We start from the raw sequence: 18898 nt of genomic DNA on the forward strand, positions 1-18898 counted from the left end.
CAGTTTCACTATAGCTGGAAGAGTAAATGGCAAGTGTTTGCAGAAAGTTGGCTTCTTCCATGCAAACTAGAGTCAACCACAGCAATCTGCTAGTGAGCAAAGCATGCACGGTTAGGTTTTTGGTGCAGCTTTCCGACTGATTGCACCTGGCAACAGCGAGCAACCAATCACCAACCTGTTGGGGGATACACATTTACAGGGGACACAGGGGACTGCAGACCAGTCTCAAGGTCTGTATGACTGACACCTAATATAAAAACAACGGGATTGTCTACTTAATTAATTACTTCTTTCACCCAAACTAATAAATAAATCTAAAGCTATATGCACACAAGGGTTGATATGCTTAACCATCCCACCCAAGAAAAGTCAATATCTGGGAAACATATGACACATATATTCCTTTCCAATGAATGTTGGTAGGTGTCCAGTGATATTCTAAAGCAGTTTCTCATCTTCAGCAAAAAAAAAAAAAAAAAAAAGTAAATAAATAAATAAACAAATAAAAATTGTGTAAACACAGATCTGAGAGTACTACACATTGCACACACAAATAACAGATGGCATACCATACCATACCAACTTTATTTCTAAAGCACTTTAACATAAAACCAGAGTTTCACAAAGTGCTGTACATGTTAATAGCATACGTAGCATCTATGTTTGTTCCTTAAAGTCTGTTCAAATTCAAGTCGAGCTTGGTAAAAATTTGTAAACAATTAACAACTGAATATTTATTAAAGCACACAGCAAAAAAAAAAGTAGATGCTGCATGGCAAAATATTGTGCCAAATGTGACATCTGTATTCACCATGTTTGTGAACCCCGATGAGGAGAGACTTGTCAGCTTCTGCATCCCACCATGACACTGGAATCTCTATGTAGTCGACGTCAGGTAGCGGCACCTCAAGTTTACTGTCAACACACACAAACAGTCCATCCGTCAGTGCTGTCAGCGTCAAGTCAGTGCACTAAAACACAAGCCAGTCAATCATATTTCCCTCCAATGTTAACAGTAAAAGATAAAATGTGAGCTTAAAAAAGTGGGAAGACCAAAATGCTGAACAAATCAGCTCATTTTAAGGTTTTCATTTCTTGCCAGATCTGGTCAGCAGTGCCAACTGATCTGACACTATGTGAATGATACGTTGTCTGCATCATACCTGGCAGGTACCCCCTCTAAACCTTGAGTGGCAGCTTCCCCTAGAACCTCCACCTTTAGGTAGTACAACATCCGCACCCTCAGTAGCACCCTGTGGAGTGAGAAAGGAGAAGCGGTGTCATAATCCATGTCGTAAACTCTGTATGTTGTAAATAAACACCACCAAACACACTCTAGTGTAAAATAAAGTCCTTCATGTAAGTAGTGATAAGCAAAAAGCTCTGTTAATGCACTGACTTGTTGCAGTGTTGTTTGAGGTGTTTCTTGTAGCTCTCATCCTGCAGCACCACCTCTGGGTTACAATGGACCAGCCAGTCAGCATTCTTCACCTCAGTAACATTCAGCTGATTCTTCAGCTTCTTCCCCTTCCTACCCCGAGGAACGGGAGCTGATAAACCTGCAATGCAGACAAGGAGGAAAAGAAAGATTCTCCACAGAGTTAATGCTACCAATTTAACTTTGTATTTATACCAGTAGTTAATCCTGGTCTATACATTCCAATACGTGGTGCAATCTTTAGGTCATAAGCTGACTTTATACTGTATATTGTAGCACATGTGCAGAGTAAAATGCTAACCAGAGTGATTTACGAGTGCCTGATCTTGGCCTTCCTTGGTGGGTGTGATCAGATCCCAGATGAAGCTCTTTATCTTGTCATCGCCTTTGTAGTGTCTCAGGCAGTAAACCAGAAGAGCCCTACACAACAAAAAGGAAACATGATGTGTCGGACTCTGGCTACTGCTAACAAACAGACGATAATGATGATTCCTCTTACTCTTACCTACAGATCACCTCCATGTCTCTCTCTGTGAGGTGCCATTTAAACCGACCATGGTTTAGGATATCCTTCCACCGACCCCACCTAGAAAGAACAGAGAGGGCGGACAGAAATGCACACAGGAAACAAATGAGATAGTAAAGGAAAATGCAGCAGATTTCTATCAGTGATCTGTTCTTTGAAACAAACTGTGTGTGATCACAACTTTATTGAAAATTTTCCACAACAAATCAAACTGAAAACTTTAATGTTGTATTTCGGCTCATTTACGTTCACACTTCAGCTCCCAAATTAAAAAAACATATGAGATAAAGGTTAAGTCATTATTAATTATGCCACGCTGTCTAATGGCCATGAACTGCCAGCTGTTAGATGTCACCTGTTAAGCATGTATATGCATTCCTAAAACAAAAAATCATTCCACCGCTAAGGAGATATTCTGCAGCAGCTTGGAAAAAGAATGGTCTCCGTTTTGTCTTTCGAACTGAGTTTAAGAGTCTTGATGGTCTAATATGGCATATGCAGTTTTTCTTTAACACACTCTCCGGTCCTACCCGAATATTAGAAGATTCTTTTCAACCCGGAAACATTCGGCACGGAGGTAGCGGCGGCTACGTTCACCCAGGCGACGAGTTCGACAAGGCCGCTCTTCTGAGTCGCTGTCCAGCTCTGAAAACTCCATCAGCTCATCATCCTCAAAGGAGTTGTAATGACGGGTCTGCTTCCTTACACGGGGTGTGTCAATTACCAGTGACTCCTGGATAGAAGATAAATGTAGACAGCCTCTGATCAAGAATTGCATGAGTCTTTCTAATAACAGGATGAAGTATTTTAAAGAAGGTTCTAACTAAGTTTTATCCTCTGGTGGTGTTCAAAAAGGAAAGAACCCTGAGGAAAAAGGGAAAGGATGAAGATCACAAACATCCTCATGTCACTGGGGGTTTCAGTTTTTAGGTGTTCGGAGCACAAAATACCATCCCCCCACACACACAGTTTAAAGACATCTCCAGTTTTAGGTGTGCATTCTACTTCAGTAAAACTGTAAAAAAGTTTTTTTCATCCCTCTATTATTCACACTTTCAAGTCTGATGTTTTAGAGTATTCACATCCTTATTCCTTTTCTTTCATTCATCCCGTCTTGTTTTCATTTTCTGTCAGCCTCCTTACCTTCTCTGATTTGGAGTCTATCTCTACTTCAGCGATCTTGGCCCATTTCTGCCAGAAGTTGGGGTCATCCAGAGAAATGTCTGTTCTGTTACCTGATGAGATGAAACTGGCCTGAGGAACGAGAAGCAGAAGGCGGGGGGAAAAAATATTAAGACCCAAAATGATGTTTACTTGGTTTTGACACAAGCTGGCTTACGATCAAATGTTTGGTCTTAAGCTGCCAATTTCTCAGGTTTAGCACAAATATTTTGTACTAAGACATTTGATCTTCACGCCAAACTATTTAAAGTATTCCGCTTTCAGAGCTTGTGAACACCACCTAGACTATGGGGCCGAATTAAAACACCATTTGAGACCCTAAAAATCCCTCCAGTGTGCAGCCTTTTTTAAGTTTTAGGCTTTAAGGAGTTTAATGTTGTTTAAGAATTTCCACCTTAGCGAACGTGGAGCCTTTCCCTTCAGACTGGATGGTGATTGTCTGAGTTCTCCTCTGAAGTATCTGATCAATGTCTTCTTCACAAAATTTGGAGCCCTCGTCTTCTTCATCCATTAAGGCTCCATATGCTCCTTTTTTCAACAAATCCTCCACTTCCATCTTTGAAAGCTGCTGCACCTGTCGCAAAACAGACACAAGCTAGGATTTGAGGGTTTCTCTCCCTCATACATACACAGCAGACCATCTCACACCAAAATGAATACAGATTAAACAATCGTATACAATATAAGAATATCTCAAAACTAATCTCTTACTCCATTGAGGCTTCCTTTACGGTTGATGTCTTGAAGGACGGCTTTGTCCAGTCCCAGCTTTAGACTGGCTTTGTCAAACATTTCCCTCTCATACGAGTTTCTGGTGATCAGCCTGTAGACTTTCACCGCTTTGCTTTGGCCAATCCGGTGGCAGCGTGCCTGGGCCTATAACAGTAGGAAGCATGGAAGTGTAAAGCATTACATTTTACAGAGACTTTCTCTCAGCTTGGTTTGAAAATACTTTATGAGGGCCTGAGACTATTTATACATCATTAAAGAAAAGGTAAAGATCAAAGTAAATTTAAATCTGTAAGATTTGCATATTGTTTGCATCAGTGCTTGTGACTAATGTTTGCCAAATTCAGCATAACTGTAACATAATTATTCTATATTTTTATACACATTAGAGGTAGTGGTTAGGAAGAAGTAGGTCTGCTGTACATCTGCCCCTGTAATGCCGACCAGGATAAGGGGTAGAAAATGGAAGGATCGATATTTAGCTTCAATTACTTTCCAGAATTAAGTGTAAAGATAAATGAGTTTATAAGTTAAGAGAAATTGTTTTTAGCATGAGGATTCAACCATGTCTATTTAGGAGTTTCTATTTTATTTTATTTTTTTTTTAAACTAACTGTGCATGAGCACATTAACCTGTAGTTTAATTAGAGTGAATTTGTTCAACATTTAACAGATCAGCAAGAAAGACAAAAACAGGGACTTGACAAAATCAAAATCGACACGTTAATGAAAAATCTTCGTAACTGTAAAGATTTTAAGAAAGCTTGATACAAGATACAGAAACAGGCATTGCATCAGAGCCGGGAGAAGACTTATACCTTCCGAGTCAAGTAACACTGCATGCTCACTTCATTATTCAAGGCATCCTTTCAAGCGTGCATTTTGTCAACCACTGCAGTCCCACTATTCATCACAAATGTCACTACATATTACATGAATGAGACAAGCAGCAAGTTAGCACAGTCAAACGAGAGCATGATTAAGATAGATCTCCATCTTTTTTATGATGCTCTGACAACACAAATTCATTTGTATGTCAGTAGGCATTCTGGTCTCATCAGTTACATACAGCATGTGCAAATTTGTGACGGCTTCTTTGGATGCTTTACGCAGCTCTGTGCCCACCTGCAGGTCATTCTGGGGGTTCCAGTCTGAGTCAAAGATGATGCAGGTGTCAGCAGCTGTCAGGTTGATTCCCAGCCCTCCAGCTCTGGTGCAGAGAAGGAACACGAAGCGGTCTGAATCTGGCTTACAGAAGCGGTCGATGGCTGCCTGCCGCAGGTTCCCACGCACACGACCGTCAATGCGTTCATAGGTGTAGCTGGAGATAACACACCAACACAGATTTGAGGGTAAATCGACTTTTCCCCTTTCTCCTTTTTGAAAAATGTTGCATTTTTTTTTCCTTTTCAAATTTTCTTCTCTCTTTCCCAAATTACCTGACTAACATTTCCTTTACTCTGAATATTACCTCGCTCTTTTCTAGCCTGCTGTACTTTCCCCTTACCGCCTCTGTATGAGGTAGTCCTCAAGGATATCCAGACAGCGGACCATCTGGGAGAAGACTAGGACTTTATGTCCTCCGGCTAGCAGTTTTGGCAGCAGCTTATCGATCAGCACCAGTTTACCGGCTGCCTGGATCATGGCCTGCAGCTGGAAGTCTGGTGCTTCTGGACTGTGGCTCTTCTTGAAACTTTCCAGAATCTTCTCTTCAGCTCCTAGAAAAACAAAAGAAGGCGAAGGTAAAGCAAGTCAAGGCAAACCAAGGTACATTTATTTTATTTAAGCATTCTATGCTTGAAAGGAAAAACACCCAGAATCTGGGTGCATGGCACTACGCTTCAACACAGCTACCTCTCGCACTCATGGTTTCTTTCTAAACTGTTTTGACTCGCTGTTAGCTGACAACATGGTATTGTAAATATATTGTGCTAATACATTAATAAGTAATAAATTCAATAAATAATTCTGTTATCAAAGATGTGTACATAAAACAAAGGAGGCAGATTCATGCACACAAGGTCAATGAGTGTGGGAGTGGAGAGTGAGGGAGTGGGTGAACAACTGCTTGACTATGAATAATGAATAACAATCTGTGAGTGCTTGCATGTTTGCTCTCACCTGTGATAAGGTAAGGGTGGTTGCAGCACTTGCGAAGCTCCATCATGGTGTTAATGAGGTTGGGCATGTTGTGCTGGTTTGCTCCTTTGGACAGGAAAGAGAAGTTCTTCTCCAAGATGGCTCGGTAGTATTTCTTTTGAATGTTGGTCAGCTCAACCTGAAAAGAAGACGGGAAAGAAAAAAAGCATCCATTTAAAATTGTGTTTCTTTTTTTTAAGCAGCTGTTAAGTAATGACACAAGCCGATATAGCGTGCTGTGTGTCAGTGTTATGGAGAAGAAATCTTCAAGGGGACCCTATTGATGCTTTCTCTTATTTTCCTCTTTGTCATACATCCTGTTGTAACAGTAGAGACAATAGAGACATGCGCTCAGTTACCCCAAGATAAAAAAAAATTCTGATGTCGTTGTTTTCACAAACGCGGACTTGCACTGAAAACTGTTTTCTCTGTGCGGACCTCAACGAATTTAAACAAGCATGTTCTGACTTGACAGATCATCCTATAAAGTAGAAATTACTTACATTTTTAAGTTACACTGTTAATAATTTAACATGATGTCACAAGGTTTGCAGATGTATCAACAGCAGTTTTAATATGGCTACTGTGGAAAACAGATTTTAACAGTAATCTAAAAAAATTTGACAAATCTTTTGTGATTAACTTTATAAAAGGACAAAACACATCAATGGCATTCACTAAGAAGGTTTTACAGACAGGCAGAGCTGGGGGTGGGGGGGCTCTTATTTCTCATCATTAAGAGGTGGCAATATGCAAATGAATCTCAGCAGCTGAACAACAAGCACTAAAATGAGGAGAGCAAAAATCCCTCATTTTAACTTTGTCATAAAGTTCAGAAAAAAAATAAAATAAAATTACAAATTATTTGTAATTATACAAAATATATAAAATGTGTATCAGCTGCTAATAATCTAAATTGCATATTTAAAAAAAAAAAAAAAAATCTGTTGGGGCTGAGAGCGCCGTTTGTATAGTCGCACATCAGGTTGAACGTTAATGACTGTAAATTCTCGCCTATCTATCAGCACATAGAGTTTTTGCACTTATAACTAACTAAATAAAGACTGCGGGTTGAACGCTTTTTTGCGGGACTCATACCTGTTGTTGAAGTTGGACTTTCTCTTTCACAGCGCAAAATGTTTGAAAACGTGTGTAGCGGCTCTGTAAATGAATGCGCCTCCACGCTGCTCCCCCTGGTGGATACTTAAGAAATTACCACTGGTTTTCCTAAATACTGCTTATGGGAGTTACAATCGTGTTTGCATCGTCTGTACCTGTGCATGTGCAATGACAATAAAGTTGAATTCTATTCTATTCTGTTACAGGCAGGGTATATCATTACGGTTATCTATCAGTCGACAATCGGTCAAGAATTCCAACAGACATCCATCATGGTCCTGTCAGCGATGCGGTGGCCATTTTAAGTGGCTGTATCTGTATGTGTTTGGAATATGAAAGGAAACTGGAGCACCCAGAGGAAACAAGACCAGACACTCATCACAGATGAACACTCATTTTAATTAACTGACAACTTCATTTTAATTTCATTTTTATTTAGTTGTGTTTTAAGAGACTAATAAAGACTAATAATACTGATAAAAATAAGTGTAATTGCTGGATTCAGTATTGTTGCCAAGTGAATGAAGCTTTCATCAGTAATGTTTGATGAATCATTCAGCCATAACAGAATGCAGCAAGATAAAAATATTTCCCAGCAAAGAGCTCAGAGAACTGTAAAAATAGGAGCATTACTCCCATCTTACATTTCTATATCAAGCACACACGAAAACACAGCCGTACCTCTATAATCGTCTCTTCTTTAGGTGCGAGATTTTTCTCCACGTCATCTTTCAGTCTTCTTAGCATCATGGGTTTCAGAATGGCCTGAAGCTTCTTCACCTTTTGGAGAAATTAGACAAAGTGTGAATGCGATGCTCAGTAAGAGGAAAAAATAAACAGAGCGAAAGGCAAGATGGGCCGGAGAGAATAGCAATGTTAGCACACGACGTCAAAATTTTCATTTTTCTTGGTTAAAATCTAGAATGGAGGAAAACTGTAAACTGTGCATACCTGTTCGTCAGTCTTGAGGTCTCCAAATTCTTCGAGAAATGTGCTTTCTGAAGGGAACTGTAGTGGCTCCAGGAAGTTCAGCAGACTAAACAACTCCTCCACTGAGTTTTGCAGAGGGGTTCCTGTCAGCAGGACCTTGTGTTCCTGTTGGAATATGTACAATATACTGAAGAAATAAAATAACAACAACAAAATACACACATAATCTGCTGAGTTCATCTAAAAAAAAAACCTAAAAAAAAAACCCAATGGGATAAATAAGACTACATTTCAGCACTAAAACAACAGCCTTTTTTATTTTATTTTATATAGCACACACAGACTGACCAGGTTCATGAGTTTGAGACCCTCAAGCAGTTTGCAGTTCCTGTTTTTTAGCCGGTGGGCTTCATCGATCACCACACAGCGCCAGTGCAGCTTTCTCAGCTCTGGACAATCAGCCATGATCATCTCGAAAGTGGTGATCAGCCCATGAAACTTAAGCACACCTGGGATAGTGTTACCCTGTGAGAGAGGGAAGGGTGAGAATATAAACTTCATATTTCAGGGTCAAGATAATCAAAAGGTTCATGTCAATATCACATCTGTGGTTCAGTTTTGATCCCAGTTTTCTTTGCTGCCTCTGATACACTTGTCTCTCTGCCCTTGTTATAAAAAAAGAAAAGGAAAACGCATATTTGGTATTTCAGGGGTGGACATTATAGAACTTTTGCTGACTAAGAAATAGAATAAAGAATGCCTCAAACAACAGAAACTGCTACACAGCTGCATTAGGCTCACATGACTAAACTTAGTATTCAAGCCCCTCGGATATCTGCGGAGATAAAAATTAAAGCTTGCATAATAAACGCATACACTATAGTAATGATAATTCTCTGTTATACATAAATAAGAAGCAATAAGAACCCTGATGCAACACTGTTATGTGTACAAGCCGAGTGAAAGCGAACGGGTGTTTAGCAACTGAATGGTATAATTTTTCCAATTTTTATTGATTTAAACACAAGCTGAAAATCGTAAACAAAAACATCTGCTGTTTAACAGAGTCAGATAAATAAATACTGAGGTAGATGTTTAACAACATTGCAGTTATTTATGAGCAATAAAAATTTACTCTACAACTGCGATAACTCATTTGACCGACCACGAAAAATCATCAATCCAAAGACTCTGCGCCGTCTCCCAACTTTAACATTGGCTTTATCTGTATTTTTACTTCAGTTGGTCTATTTATTATGTAGGTGTTTATGCCTTTAGGTGTTTTGTCAAATAAAATACTGAAAAATGACACAATCTCGGTTTCTTACAGACTAAGCTTCAAGCGCAAGTACAGAACAAAGTTGAACTGATTACATTTTTTTTCCCAAAGGAGAAGCTGGACCCTGTAGCATTTCAATTTTTCCTATTAATTTAGTGATTGCAGAGCAAATCACTAAATTTTATATCACTGTAGAAGGCCCCAAAACTCCAACCTCTCTGGAATTTCAACAGGAATCAAACACCAAATATTTGAACACACCTTACATTTCAAAGCTACTAGAGAAACATAACACAGCTGATTCAGTTCCTGGCTGATCAATGAGAGGAGATGACTGCAGTCAAACATTACCTGTGGGTCTCTGTGAAACATCTCATACTGCAGGATCATCTGCCGGCTGATCTGCGAGCCGTGGTACACAATAACGTTCATGTGCGTCCATGTGCGAAACTCCCTCTCCCAGTTGGTGATGGTGGACAGAGGTGCGATGATGAGGAAGGGCCCGCGAATCCCCATGCTGAAGATCTCGTAGAGAAAGGTGATGGACTGAATTGTCTTTCCCAAACCCATCTCATCTGCTAGTATACAGTTTTTTCTAGGATGAAAACCAGAGGCATCCATTTGTGCAAATTATACAATAACTTCTTCATGTAATAGATTACAGTTTGTGTAAACATAATTGTCTCAACACATTTGTGATAATAACGTGAACTCTGCATCTCGTAACACGAATCAGTCAAACATACAAATGCTCCTCATCTAAATGATGACTTCTAATCTCATAAGTTAAAAACTAATTTAAAAAGTTTGAGGTTTTAAAAATTAAAGCAAGGTTTGTTAAATTTTGCTTCTGTAATGACAGTAGAGCCAGACTTGTTTTACATCCCAACATGCATTTGCAGGAATTTTCTTTGACTTTTACGGTACACAGATTGGAAGACTGTTTCTCATGTGAAAGTGCTTTTGTGTTTTTGAAGTGAAAGGAAGTCTCACTGGTTTTCTGCACCACATTTGTACACGGGTCACATTTCGTGGAACTAATTTGTTTCAGGCCAGCAGTGGGGCTGACTTTAGTTTGAAATGCATTTAGAATGAAGCCATAAAATATGACAAGATTAGATACAGTACATCTATTGTCTCGTTTAGGTTAGGAGTTGCACTCATGTTTTATTTTGGGCCTCTGCTTCTTGCAATCAGGAAGTGCTCACCATGATTTTTAGTGTGTTTGCGTGATGTTTTAGTTTATGTATGCAGGTAATGTCCCCCAAAAAGGACTAGTAAAATAATAATAAAATAACTGGGTTTAAAAAAATAATAATTAAATTGCCTGTTTTTCTTTTGTTGTCTATCAAAGAAAAAGAAGAAAACAAACAAACAAACAAAACATCAGCAGACCATAAATGCTGCTTTAAATAAAGGGAAAAAATTAATGAATCATTCAAAGGAAGAAACCCACTTCTCTGCTAGCAGGAGGTGACAACTACTCACTAGTAGCTCAACACATAATTGAAGTACAACATGCCAGTGAAGCTGGCACACTGCGACACACTCCACCACGAGGACACATTTCCAACCCTGCCAGAGCTTGCCCACTGAGAGACTGGGCAGCGCTTCTCCGCAGCTTTTATAGTGCAGTGTTGATTGATTGCTGAGTGGAGTCAGCTGCGCACTGGCTCCACAGGAGAAAGAGGTGGCACCTGAGTCAGGGAGAGAGCGGCAGGACACACCCACACACAGAGCACGCCTGCTAGAGAAGTAACAATGTATACAACCAGTGTGTATATATGTATGTATGTATGACCTATAGGAGCCATCCAGGTGAGTCGTAGTCCTCAGTGCATAATTGGAGCTTAACTGACTGTAAAACTGTCATTGTTTATGACTTATTTTAATTAATCAACTAACTGATCATGAGAGTTTGCTTTATTTCTTTTATTTAGCCCTAAATTTACCCTGGATTGTTTGAACCTCAGTGAGTGAATGTGACTAGAATGGTTCCAGTGTGTATATTCACCTGTTGTACCAGTTGAACAGTAGCCAGTTCATTCCCTCTAACTGGTATTCTCTGAGCTGGTTTCCATTTCGGTAATCTCTAGAGCGCTCCAGCTTCTGCCACTTTTCTGGAGAAGGACGCTCCTTTGATGCAAACACACATACAAATATAAATTGCCCTTTCAGTACCTTTTCAGTAATTACTAAACAAAATGCAACAACAAAAATACAGTTATTACATGTTATGTGCTGTATTTTTTGATTGGAATCATTACAAAACTCTATCCAAGAAAACTGGGATATAATCAGATGATGAAATTATTTGGTTCCTCTCATCAGTCAGAAATAAGATAAGTGAGTTGTGCCAGTTTATAAGTGTAAAATGAAGCTATTATAGAGGTTGAATGGGTAAATAAGGTGATTATACTAGATTTTAAATTAATAATAGCAAAGGAGCTACAATAACTTGCTCAGTTTTTGCTCCCGAATGTCCAAAAATTGAAAGAACCTCAAAAAAATTGCTGCTATTGAAGTAACAATTATGTATTCAACCTTGGAAAGTAAATATGCTGTTGGGATAATGACAACCTATCATGTCACACCGCTGCCATCTCTTGCTTCTGCTTACAAAGCAGTTATACTAACACTAAACAGCTAAGAACAGATCTATAGTTAAAGAGCAGAACATATCTGAGGCGAATCAGACTGTGAGGGATTAAAAGAATTTAAAGAAAAAAGAAAAATCACACAAAGCCGATCATGTTTGCACTCGTTAGCATTGGGGAAAAAGAAGCAACACCAAAAAGGCAAAATTGAGGATCAGTGGTTGTAGAGATGTGGGCAGACAAGGTTGTCTGTTCCGCAGAAATGGCTAGAGATAAAACATAAAGTCATAATGGTGTACACTAGCGCAGTTTCCCTTTTTCTATTATCCTCCCACCAGCCTAACTTTATAATGTAAATGTTTTCTCTCACTATGTATCTAAGATGGCTCAAAACGTCTGAATTGCCGCCCACATCTCCATATCTATTCAGAAATTCAAATGAGTCTCAGCTGTGAAAATAATAAATAAATAAATAAGCCTATCGGAGCATTGTGGACTGTACTGAGAGAAAAGGGACATTATCTTCCTGTACCAGAGCAGGAAAAATAGTCTGAAAAATGGCAACCACTGTAGCAAATACACAGTTACACAAATTCAATATTATTCACAGAAATGAGTCCTAAATGGAGCACATTTGTTTAATCTACATATTATTACTTGAACTAATCCAAGCACACTACCACAGCTTATGTTGCGACTGAAAAGGAACTAATGATCATCTTAGTGCAAAGGGATTAAAAGGATTAAACTGCTTCCCAATGAACAGTGACCAGAACATGACAGTATAAAACAACATAGTAAATCATGACCATTATCAGGCAGCATCTGCTACATAGTGGTATAATATAGCATTTTTTCAAAAACAGCAGTTCTGAAGTGCAACAGTGTGTTGCGCTTTTTCCTCAACTGAACCCGTCTGTTCTTGAACTGAGGTTTGTTACAATGAGGAAAAAATTTCTCCTTAATTTTAAAGCGCTGCATCAAGTTTTCTTATGGTACTCATCTTCGATTACGTGTCTACTCACAATGTGTCTGAGGTCTGCAGGCAGTTTCTGGATCTCCTCAAACTCTTTGATCTTCTCTGGGTCCAAGTCCTCTTGCAGCTCCCACGTTGCCTCCTCATATGAGAGACTGCACCACTTAACGAGGTAATGGGTCACCTCCTACAACCACATACAAGAAAGAAAAAAAAACATGTTGTATTTGTACCACAGGATTCTGAGAGCACCATCACACTGAGGATCTTCGGTAATAGCTACTTTCAAACCAGAAAAACACCTCTGTGGGAGGGTGTCTGTGTTTATGTGTTACCTACCTCTCCGGTCTCTGTATCTGTGGTAACAGCTACCTCCAGCACTCTGTCCACTTCTACATAGTCTGGGTTAAATAGGTCCTCATCGGGCTACACAAAAAAAAAAAAAAAAAAAAAAAACAGAGACAAAGAGGGATGAAGGGAAAAAAACAAACAAGAAAAAAAAACAGTTTGATTCTAAAAAATAGTCTCACATGAGAACACCTGAAATGTAATTTGACTTTAATCATTAGCATTGTGTCACAAACCGGGCCGCATGGCCATGACAAAAACCCAGAGGTGCATAGTGCCATTTCTCATTTTTGTAACTCGTCCACTGATAATTCTTCTTCTCTTCTTGTACGGTGCCTATACATAGTTCTCCCCATCCATAACAACATGATACCCTCTGTTGCAGTACTTAAAAAGCTCCCAGGGAACAACAGTGACTTAAAAAAAATGCACAAAAATGACTTGCCTTGACACGTTGCAATACAGGGAGTGCAGAATTATTAGGCACATGAGTATTTTGTCCACATCATCCTCTTCATGCATGTTGTCTTACTCCAAGCTGTATAGGCTCGAAAGCCTACTACCAATTAAGCATATTAGGTGATGTGCATCTCTGTAATGAGAAGGGGTGTGGTCTAATGACATCAACACCCTATATCAGGTGTGCATAATTATTAGGCAACGCCCTTTCCTTTGGCAAAATGGGTCAAAAGAAGGACTTGACAGGCTCAGAAAAGTCAAAAATAGTGAGATATCTTGCAATACTCAGAGACATGGCCAAGGTAAGAAAGGCTGAAAGACGACCACCACTGAACAAGACACACAAGCTGAAACGTCAAGACTGGGCCAAGAAATATCTCAAGACTGGTTTTTCTAAGGTTTTATGGACTGATGAAATGAGAATGAGTCTTGATGGGCCAGATGGATGGGCCCGTGGCTGGATTGGTAAAGGGCAGACAGCTCCAGTCCGACTCAGACGCCAGCAAGGTGGAGGTGGAGTACTGGTTTGGGCTGGTATCATCAAAGATGAGCTTGTGGGGCCTTTTCGGGTTGAGGATGGAGTCAAGCTCAACTCCCAGTCCTACTGCCAGTTTCTGGAAGACACCTTCTTCAAGCAGTGGTACAGGAAGAAGTCTGCATCCTTCAAGAAAAACATGATTTTCATGCAGGACAATGCTCCATCACACGCGTCCAAGTACTCCACAGCATGGCTGGCAAGAAAGGGTATAAAAGAAGAAAAACTAATGACATGGCCACCTTGTTCACCTGATCTGAACCCCATTGAGAACCTGTGGTCCATCATCAAATGTGAGATTTACAAGGAGGGAAAACAGTACACCTCTCTGAACAGTGTCTGGGAGGCTGTGGTTGCTGCTGCACGCAATGTTGATGGTGAACAGATCAAAACACTGACAGAATCCATGGATGGCAGGCTTTTGAGTGTCCTTGCAAAGAAAGGTGGCTATATTGGTCGCTGATTTGTTTTTGTTTTGTTTTTGAATGTCAGAAATGTATATTTGTGAATGTGGAGATGTTATATTGGTTTCACTGGTAAAAATAAATAATTGAAATTAGGGCTGGGCCATATTATACCGTTCACGGTAATACCGGTATAATGTTAGGCAACGATAGGAAAATGAAATATCGCGATAGAATATGAGTAAAACGCGCATGCGCAGTGCCTTTGTTTTCATACGCACATGGCCGATTGTTGAGTGAAACAGATGAACCAGAATTGGTTTGTAAAAATGGTGCAACTTCAGTGATGTGGAACTGGTTTGGTGTTTGTCCGTCAGATACACAACAAAGCACATTTTTTTGCAGAACATGCAAGCGGCCGTCGTTATTGTTGTATTTGTCGGACTAAGATGCTCTTAAATCTGGGAGTAATCTGGGTCCTAAACTCAGTACACTTCAGGTCAAACAAACACTGCAGCATCACTGAGAGTTAACTGTCTAAATTCTTTCATCTTTAATAAAACGATCAGCATTGCTGCTTTACCAGGTGTAACAATTCAGTTTAACTTCCAGGCATCCATGAAAACAAAATTTATTACATTTAACGGAGTTAGAAGTTAGCAGGAAGCTAGCGGAAGTTAGCTCGCTAGTTTCGCTAGTTACCTAAGCATGATATAGCATGTTCTGACTGAGAGATTTCTGAAAAAATTCAAACGTACAGCTCTGCTATCACTTCCAACATAAATGAAGGCAGGAAACTAAACAGCAGTGACGTTTGTAGGATTACTGAAGTTGGGCTAGCTGGTATATAATGATGTGCTACGTGATCGCTAGCGACACAGCTATGTTAGCATAACATAAACAGTGAAGCTGGAGGATGAACACTAAGGTTCCTCATGGTTAGAGACAAATGCAATCGCATGGCAGGATGCTGTAAACGGACCAAACGTCAGTCAGGAGAACAACTGAGATAATCCATCCACAATACAAGGCTAGTCATTAATATACTGCAACAACATGGGAATAGAGCAGCTGCCAGAGAATTCAACATCAATGAATCAATGGTACAGAAGTGGAGGAAGCAAGAAGAATGAGTTTAATAAAGTTTGATTTATCTAACTGCTTTGTTTAGCTCAATGTGCCTTATGGTCCAAAAAATACGTACTGCACACTACAGTTTAATGTTGCAAAGCACCTCTTTTTAACTTCAGTGGATATTATACATGGTTATGCTCAGGATATGTCAGCCCATTTCTACTGGAAATGCCTTTTGGTTAAACTTTCAGCAAGGAATTTGCATTTGCACTGTTACATTTTTATAAAGCTTTAATGTACATAAAAACCAGCTTCTTGTTTAAGTGAAAATTAATGGAAGGTTGTCTTTTTGCGCTAGTAATGTTGTGGAGTTGTATTTTGTCTCGCATCAATTATATCGTCAGTTATATCGTTATCGCAAATTTTCAAATGTATATCGTGATAAATATTTTTGGCCATATCGCCCTGCTCTAATTGAAATGGGTATATATTTGTTTTTTGTTAAGTTGCCTAATAATTATGCACAGTAATAGTCACCTGCACGCACAGATATCCCCCTAAAATAGCTAAAACTAAAAACAAACTAAAAACTACTTCCAAAAACATTCAGCTTTGATATTAATGAGTTTTTTGGGTTCATTGAGAACATGGTTGTTGTTCAATAATAACATTATTCCTCAAAAATACAACTTGCCTAATAATTCTGCACTCCCTGTATTTGAACCCATTTGTCAAACAAGTCTACTAACAGTTTTGCAACAACAACGATTTCTCTCCCATGAAGTGTGACAAGGTCGACTCCCATGAAGATGAAATTGTGCACTTAAGAACAAATGATGCTTCTGTGTCAGGGTGTTACCCCATCACATCCTGATGGAGTTAGCCTGTTAACCTCTGAAGCACCCTGAACACTTTGCAGTAACACAGGATGGATGTGCTGTGAACTATCAGGCAGCGTGGCCCATTCATTACATACACAAACTAATCATATTTATATGTTCATAATTATTTTGTTATGGGCAACACAGCTTTGGAAATGGTTAGCTGGATAATAGCACATGAACTTGTCTTGTCATTTAAAAGGAGAATATTAACCCTTTATCCAGTCCTGAACAGCATATGAGGGTATGATGGTTAACCTTACCTCGGCAAACAGGTGTTTCATCTGGGCTTGTTTGGTCCTGAAGCGCTTGATTTTCTGGTGGATTCTGGGATCTTTCTCTAGTTCTTCCAGAGTGGCCCATTTGCAGTGTAGGTAGGAACTGAAATGACATGACAAAAAACATAGCCAGCTACTTAGCCTTTCAGCTCGTGTGAGAACAGCTCAGAACAGGATGTCAAAAGGATGATCTAAAACCTGAACACTGAAAGTGGTTCAGAGGCACATGAGAAGATGATTTAAATACTCGTACAGTTTTCTATTTTTATGGGTGGATTCCCAAAACAATCGGGCGTTTGCCTGTTTGAACTGTGTGAACAGTTGAAAATCAATCCATAAAGAGAACAGCCTTCACCTCACTCAACATAACCAGTGTTTTCTGCACTGCAAGTGATTAAAATATGCATTTTCAGCTAGAAGTAGTTACCTTAATTGGAATTAATCAGCAATACTGAGAAAGTGTTCCCTAATTAAAGGGAAAGGAAAGACGGCAAAACAAATTCTACTACTGATCCTGTGGCTGCAGTTTAACATACGTGATTTAATCTATAAACCTCAACCCATAAATGGACAAATACTAGAAATGTATCTGACGTGTTTAAGGGATACCATGTAGTTACTATGCAAATGCTTATATATTTGCAATTGCATTATGCATAATGGTGATTTTTTTTAATACTACAAATATTACACTATTACTACATATTTCTAATTTCTGAATACATTATTCTACTGAGTAAGATTCATACTGACTCAGTTTTACTGCTCAAGCGATCTGATCATGTTTTATTCATCACCTCAGAGAGTAAATTACAATCTTAATTACTAATGTATATTTCTCTAGGTCTTTTCTTTATAATAAAAGGTCCCAGAGAGAGAAAAAAAGTCTCAAGAGATCCCTAGACTGGCTGGAGAACCTGAGCCTCGGGGATAAAATTAACTGAGTGCTTGTGAGACTACGGATGCAAAGCTACAAGCAACTGTTAGAGAACCACATGTGTATAAACTTCGAATTACTTCAAATAAATGTCATAAAAACTATTAACAACTTCAACAAAGGCACGACATTCCTTTCATGTAATGAATGCGAGGTTGTAAGACGAAAGATGACGAGTAACTGACATCCCTCCAACCAGTAATTAACTTGTCAAAAGACCTAATTATTGGCATTGCTGACCTTTTTGTCAATGCTAGCAGCTGTCGTGCAGTCAAAGTTATCATTTTATCAACGATGGTGACGACTGCCTAAATGTACAAGAGCCATGCCCAGTTTACACAGTCATGTACACACTTTCATGCTCTGAAGTATGGAAGAAAATTAAGTGATGGTTTATTATGAAAGCAGTGCAGATCTAAGAATGTTTGACCACATAAGCAATTATAATCTGCCGGCTGGCTCACAGGTGCGAGTGCTACTGGAAGTGCAGTTTTAGACTGTATTAGACAGAGTGGCGGTTCTAACTGTGAATACCACTATTTGTTCTCTAATGTGTGTCTTTCTGTTATTTTTGTATACAGCCCTCTTGATTGTATATATTTCTCCTGTTTGCTATTTATTCCTGTCTGTTTATTATTTAAATCCGCACAGTCGTTGCAGAGCAGCCACAATTTTGTTGTACATGTACAATAAAGGGCTACTCTAATCTAGTCTATAACACACGATTTTGCCAACAGTTGATCTAACCTGACATCAAACCTGCAATGCAGCACAACATCTCTAACCTGTGCCTCCTCCAACAATGATCACACAAGAGGCAAAGGAATGTTTTCACTGTTGTGCAGGAAAACATACAACAGTGAAAGTGGCCTCATCCGTGACAGCTAAAAATATCAATTTCCAGTATATGTAACTGCATGAATAACCAATGTCAAAGAGGTACTCACAAATTTCTATATTTGACATAAAATTCCTCAATCTCCTCCGTTTGGTCCTCTGATGATGACGTCTATGGAGATACAGAAAGAGACAAAACTAATAAACGAGAAATAAGCGAGCAGCGATAA

The 18898-nt window shown here is 39.2% G+C and overlaps 1 protein-coding gene across 3 annotated transcripts in view; it reads right to left on the reverse strand.

Annotated features, from left to right (window-relative positions):
• The window catches only part of chd6 (chromodomain helicase DNA binding protein 6), a 99241-nt gene that overhangs the window by 24599 nt on the left and 55744 nt on the right, over positions 1-18898 (reverse strand). For all 3 annotated transcript variants that reach the window (XM_080891462.1, XM_080891463.1, XM_080891461.1), the window contains exons 8-28: positions 18779-18840; positions 16880-16997; positions 13255-13341; positions 12965-13102; positions 11357-11478; positions 9694-9937; positions 8412-8588; positions 8085-8228; positions 7815-7913; positions 5997-6153; positions 5383-5593; positions 5001-5196; positions 3858-4022; positions 3541-3720; positions 3108-3218; positions 2495-2697; positions 1944-2024; positions 1740-1858; positions 1400-1559; positions 1164-1253; positions 812-915 (exon numbers count right to left, since the gene is read on the reverse strand). In XM_080891462.1, coding sequence (XP_080747588.1) covers positions 812-915; positions 1164-1253; positions 1400-1559; positions 1740-1858; positions 1944-2024; positions 2495-2697; positions 3108-3218; positions 3541-3720; positions 3858-4022; positions 5001-5196; positions 5383-5593; positions 5997-6153; positions 7815-7913; positions 8085-8228; positions 8412-8588; positions 9694-9937; positions 11357-11478; positions 12965-13102; positions 13255-13341; positions 16880-16997; positions 18779-18840 — 2968 coding nt within the window. The remainder of the gene's footprint in view (positions 1-811; positions 916-1163; positions 1254-1399; positions 1560-1739; positions 1859-1943; positions 2025-2494; positions 2698-3107; positions 3219-3540; positions 3721-3857; positions 4023-5000; positions 5197-5382; positions 5594-5996; positions 6154-7814; positions 7914-8084; positions 8229-8411; positions 8589-9693; positions 9938-11356; positions 11479-12964; positions 13103-13254; positions 13342-16879; positions 16998-18778; positions 18841-18898) is intronic.

The sequence above is a fragment of the Rhamphochromis sp. 'chilingali' genome (genome assembly GCF_963969265.1).
Source record: "Rhamphochromis sp. 'chilingali' genome assembly, chromosome: 9".
NCBI lineage: Eukaryota > Metazoa > Chordata > Actinopteri > Cichliformes > Cichlidae > Rhamphochromis > Rhamphochromis sp. 'chilingali'.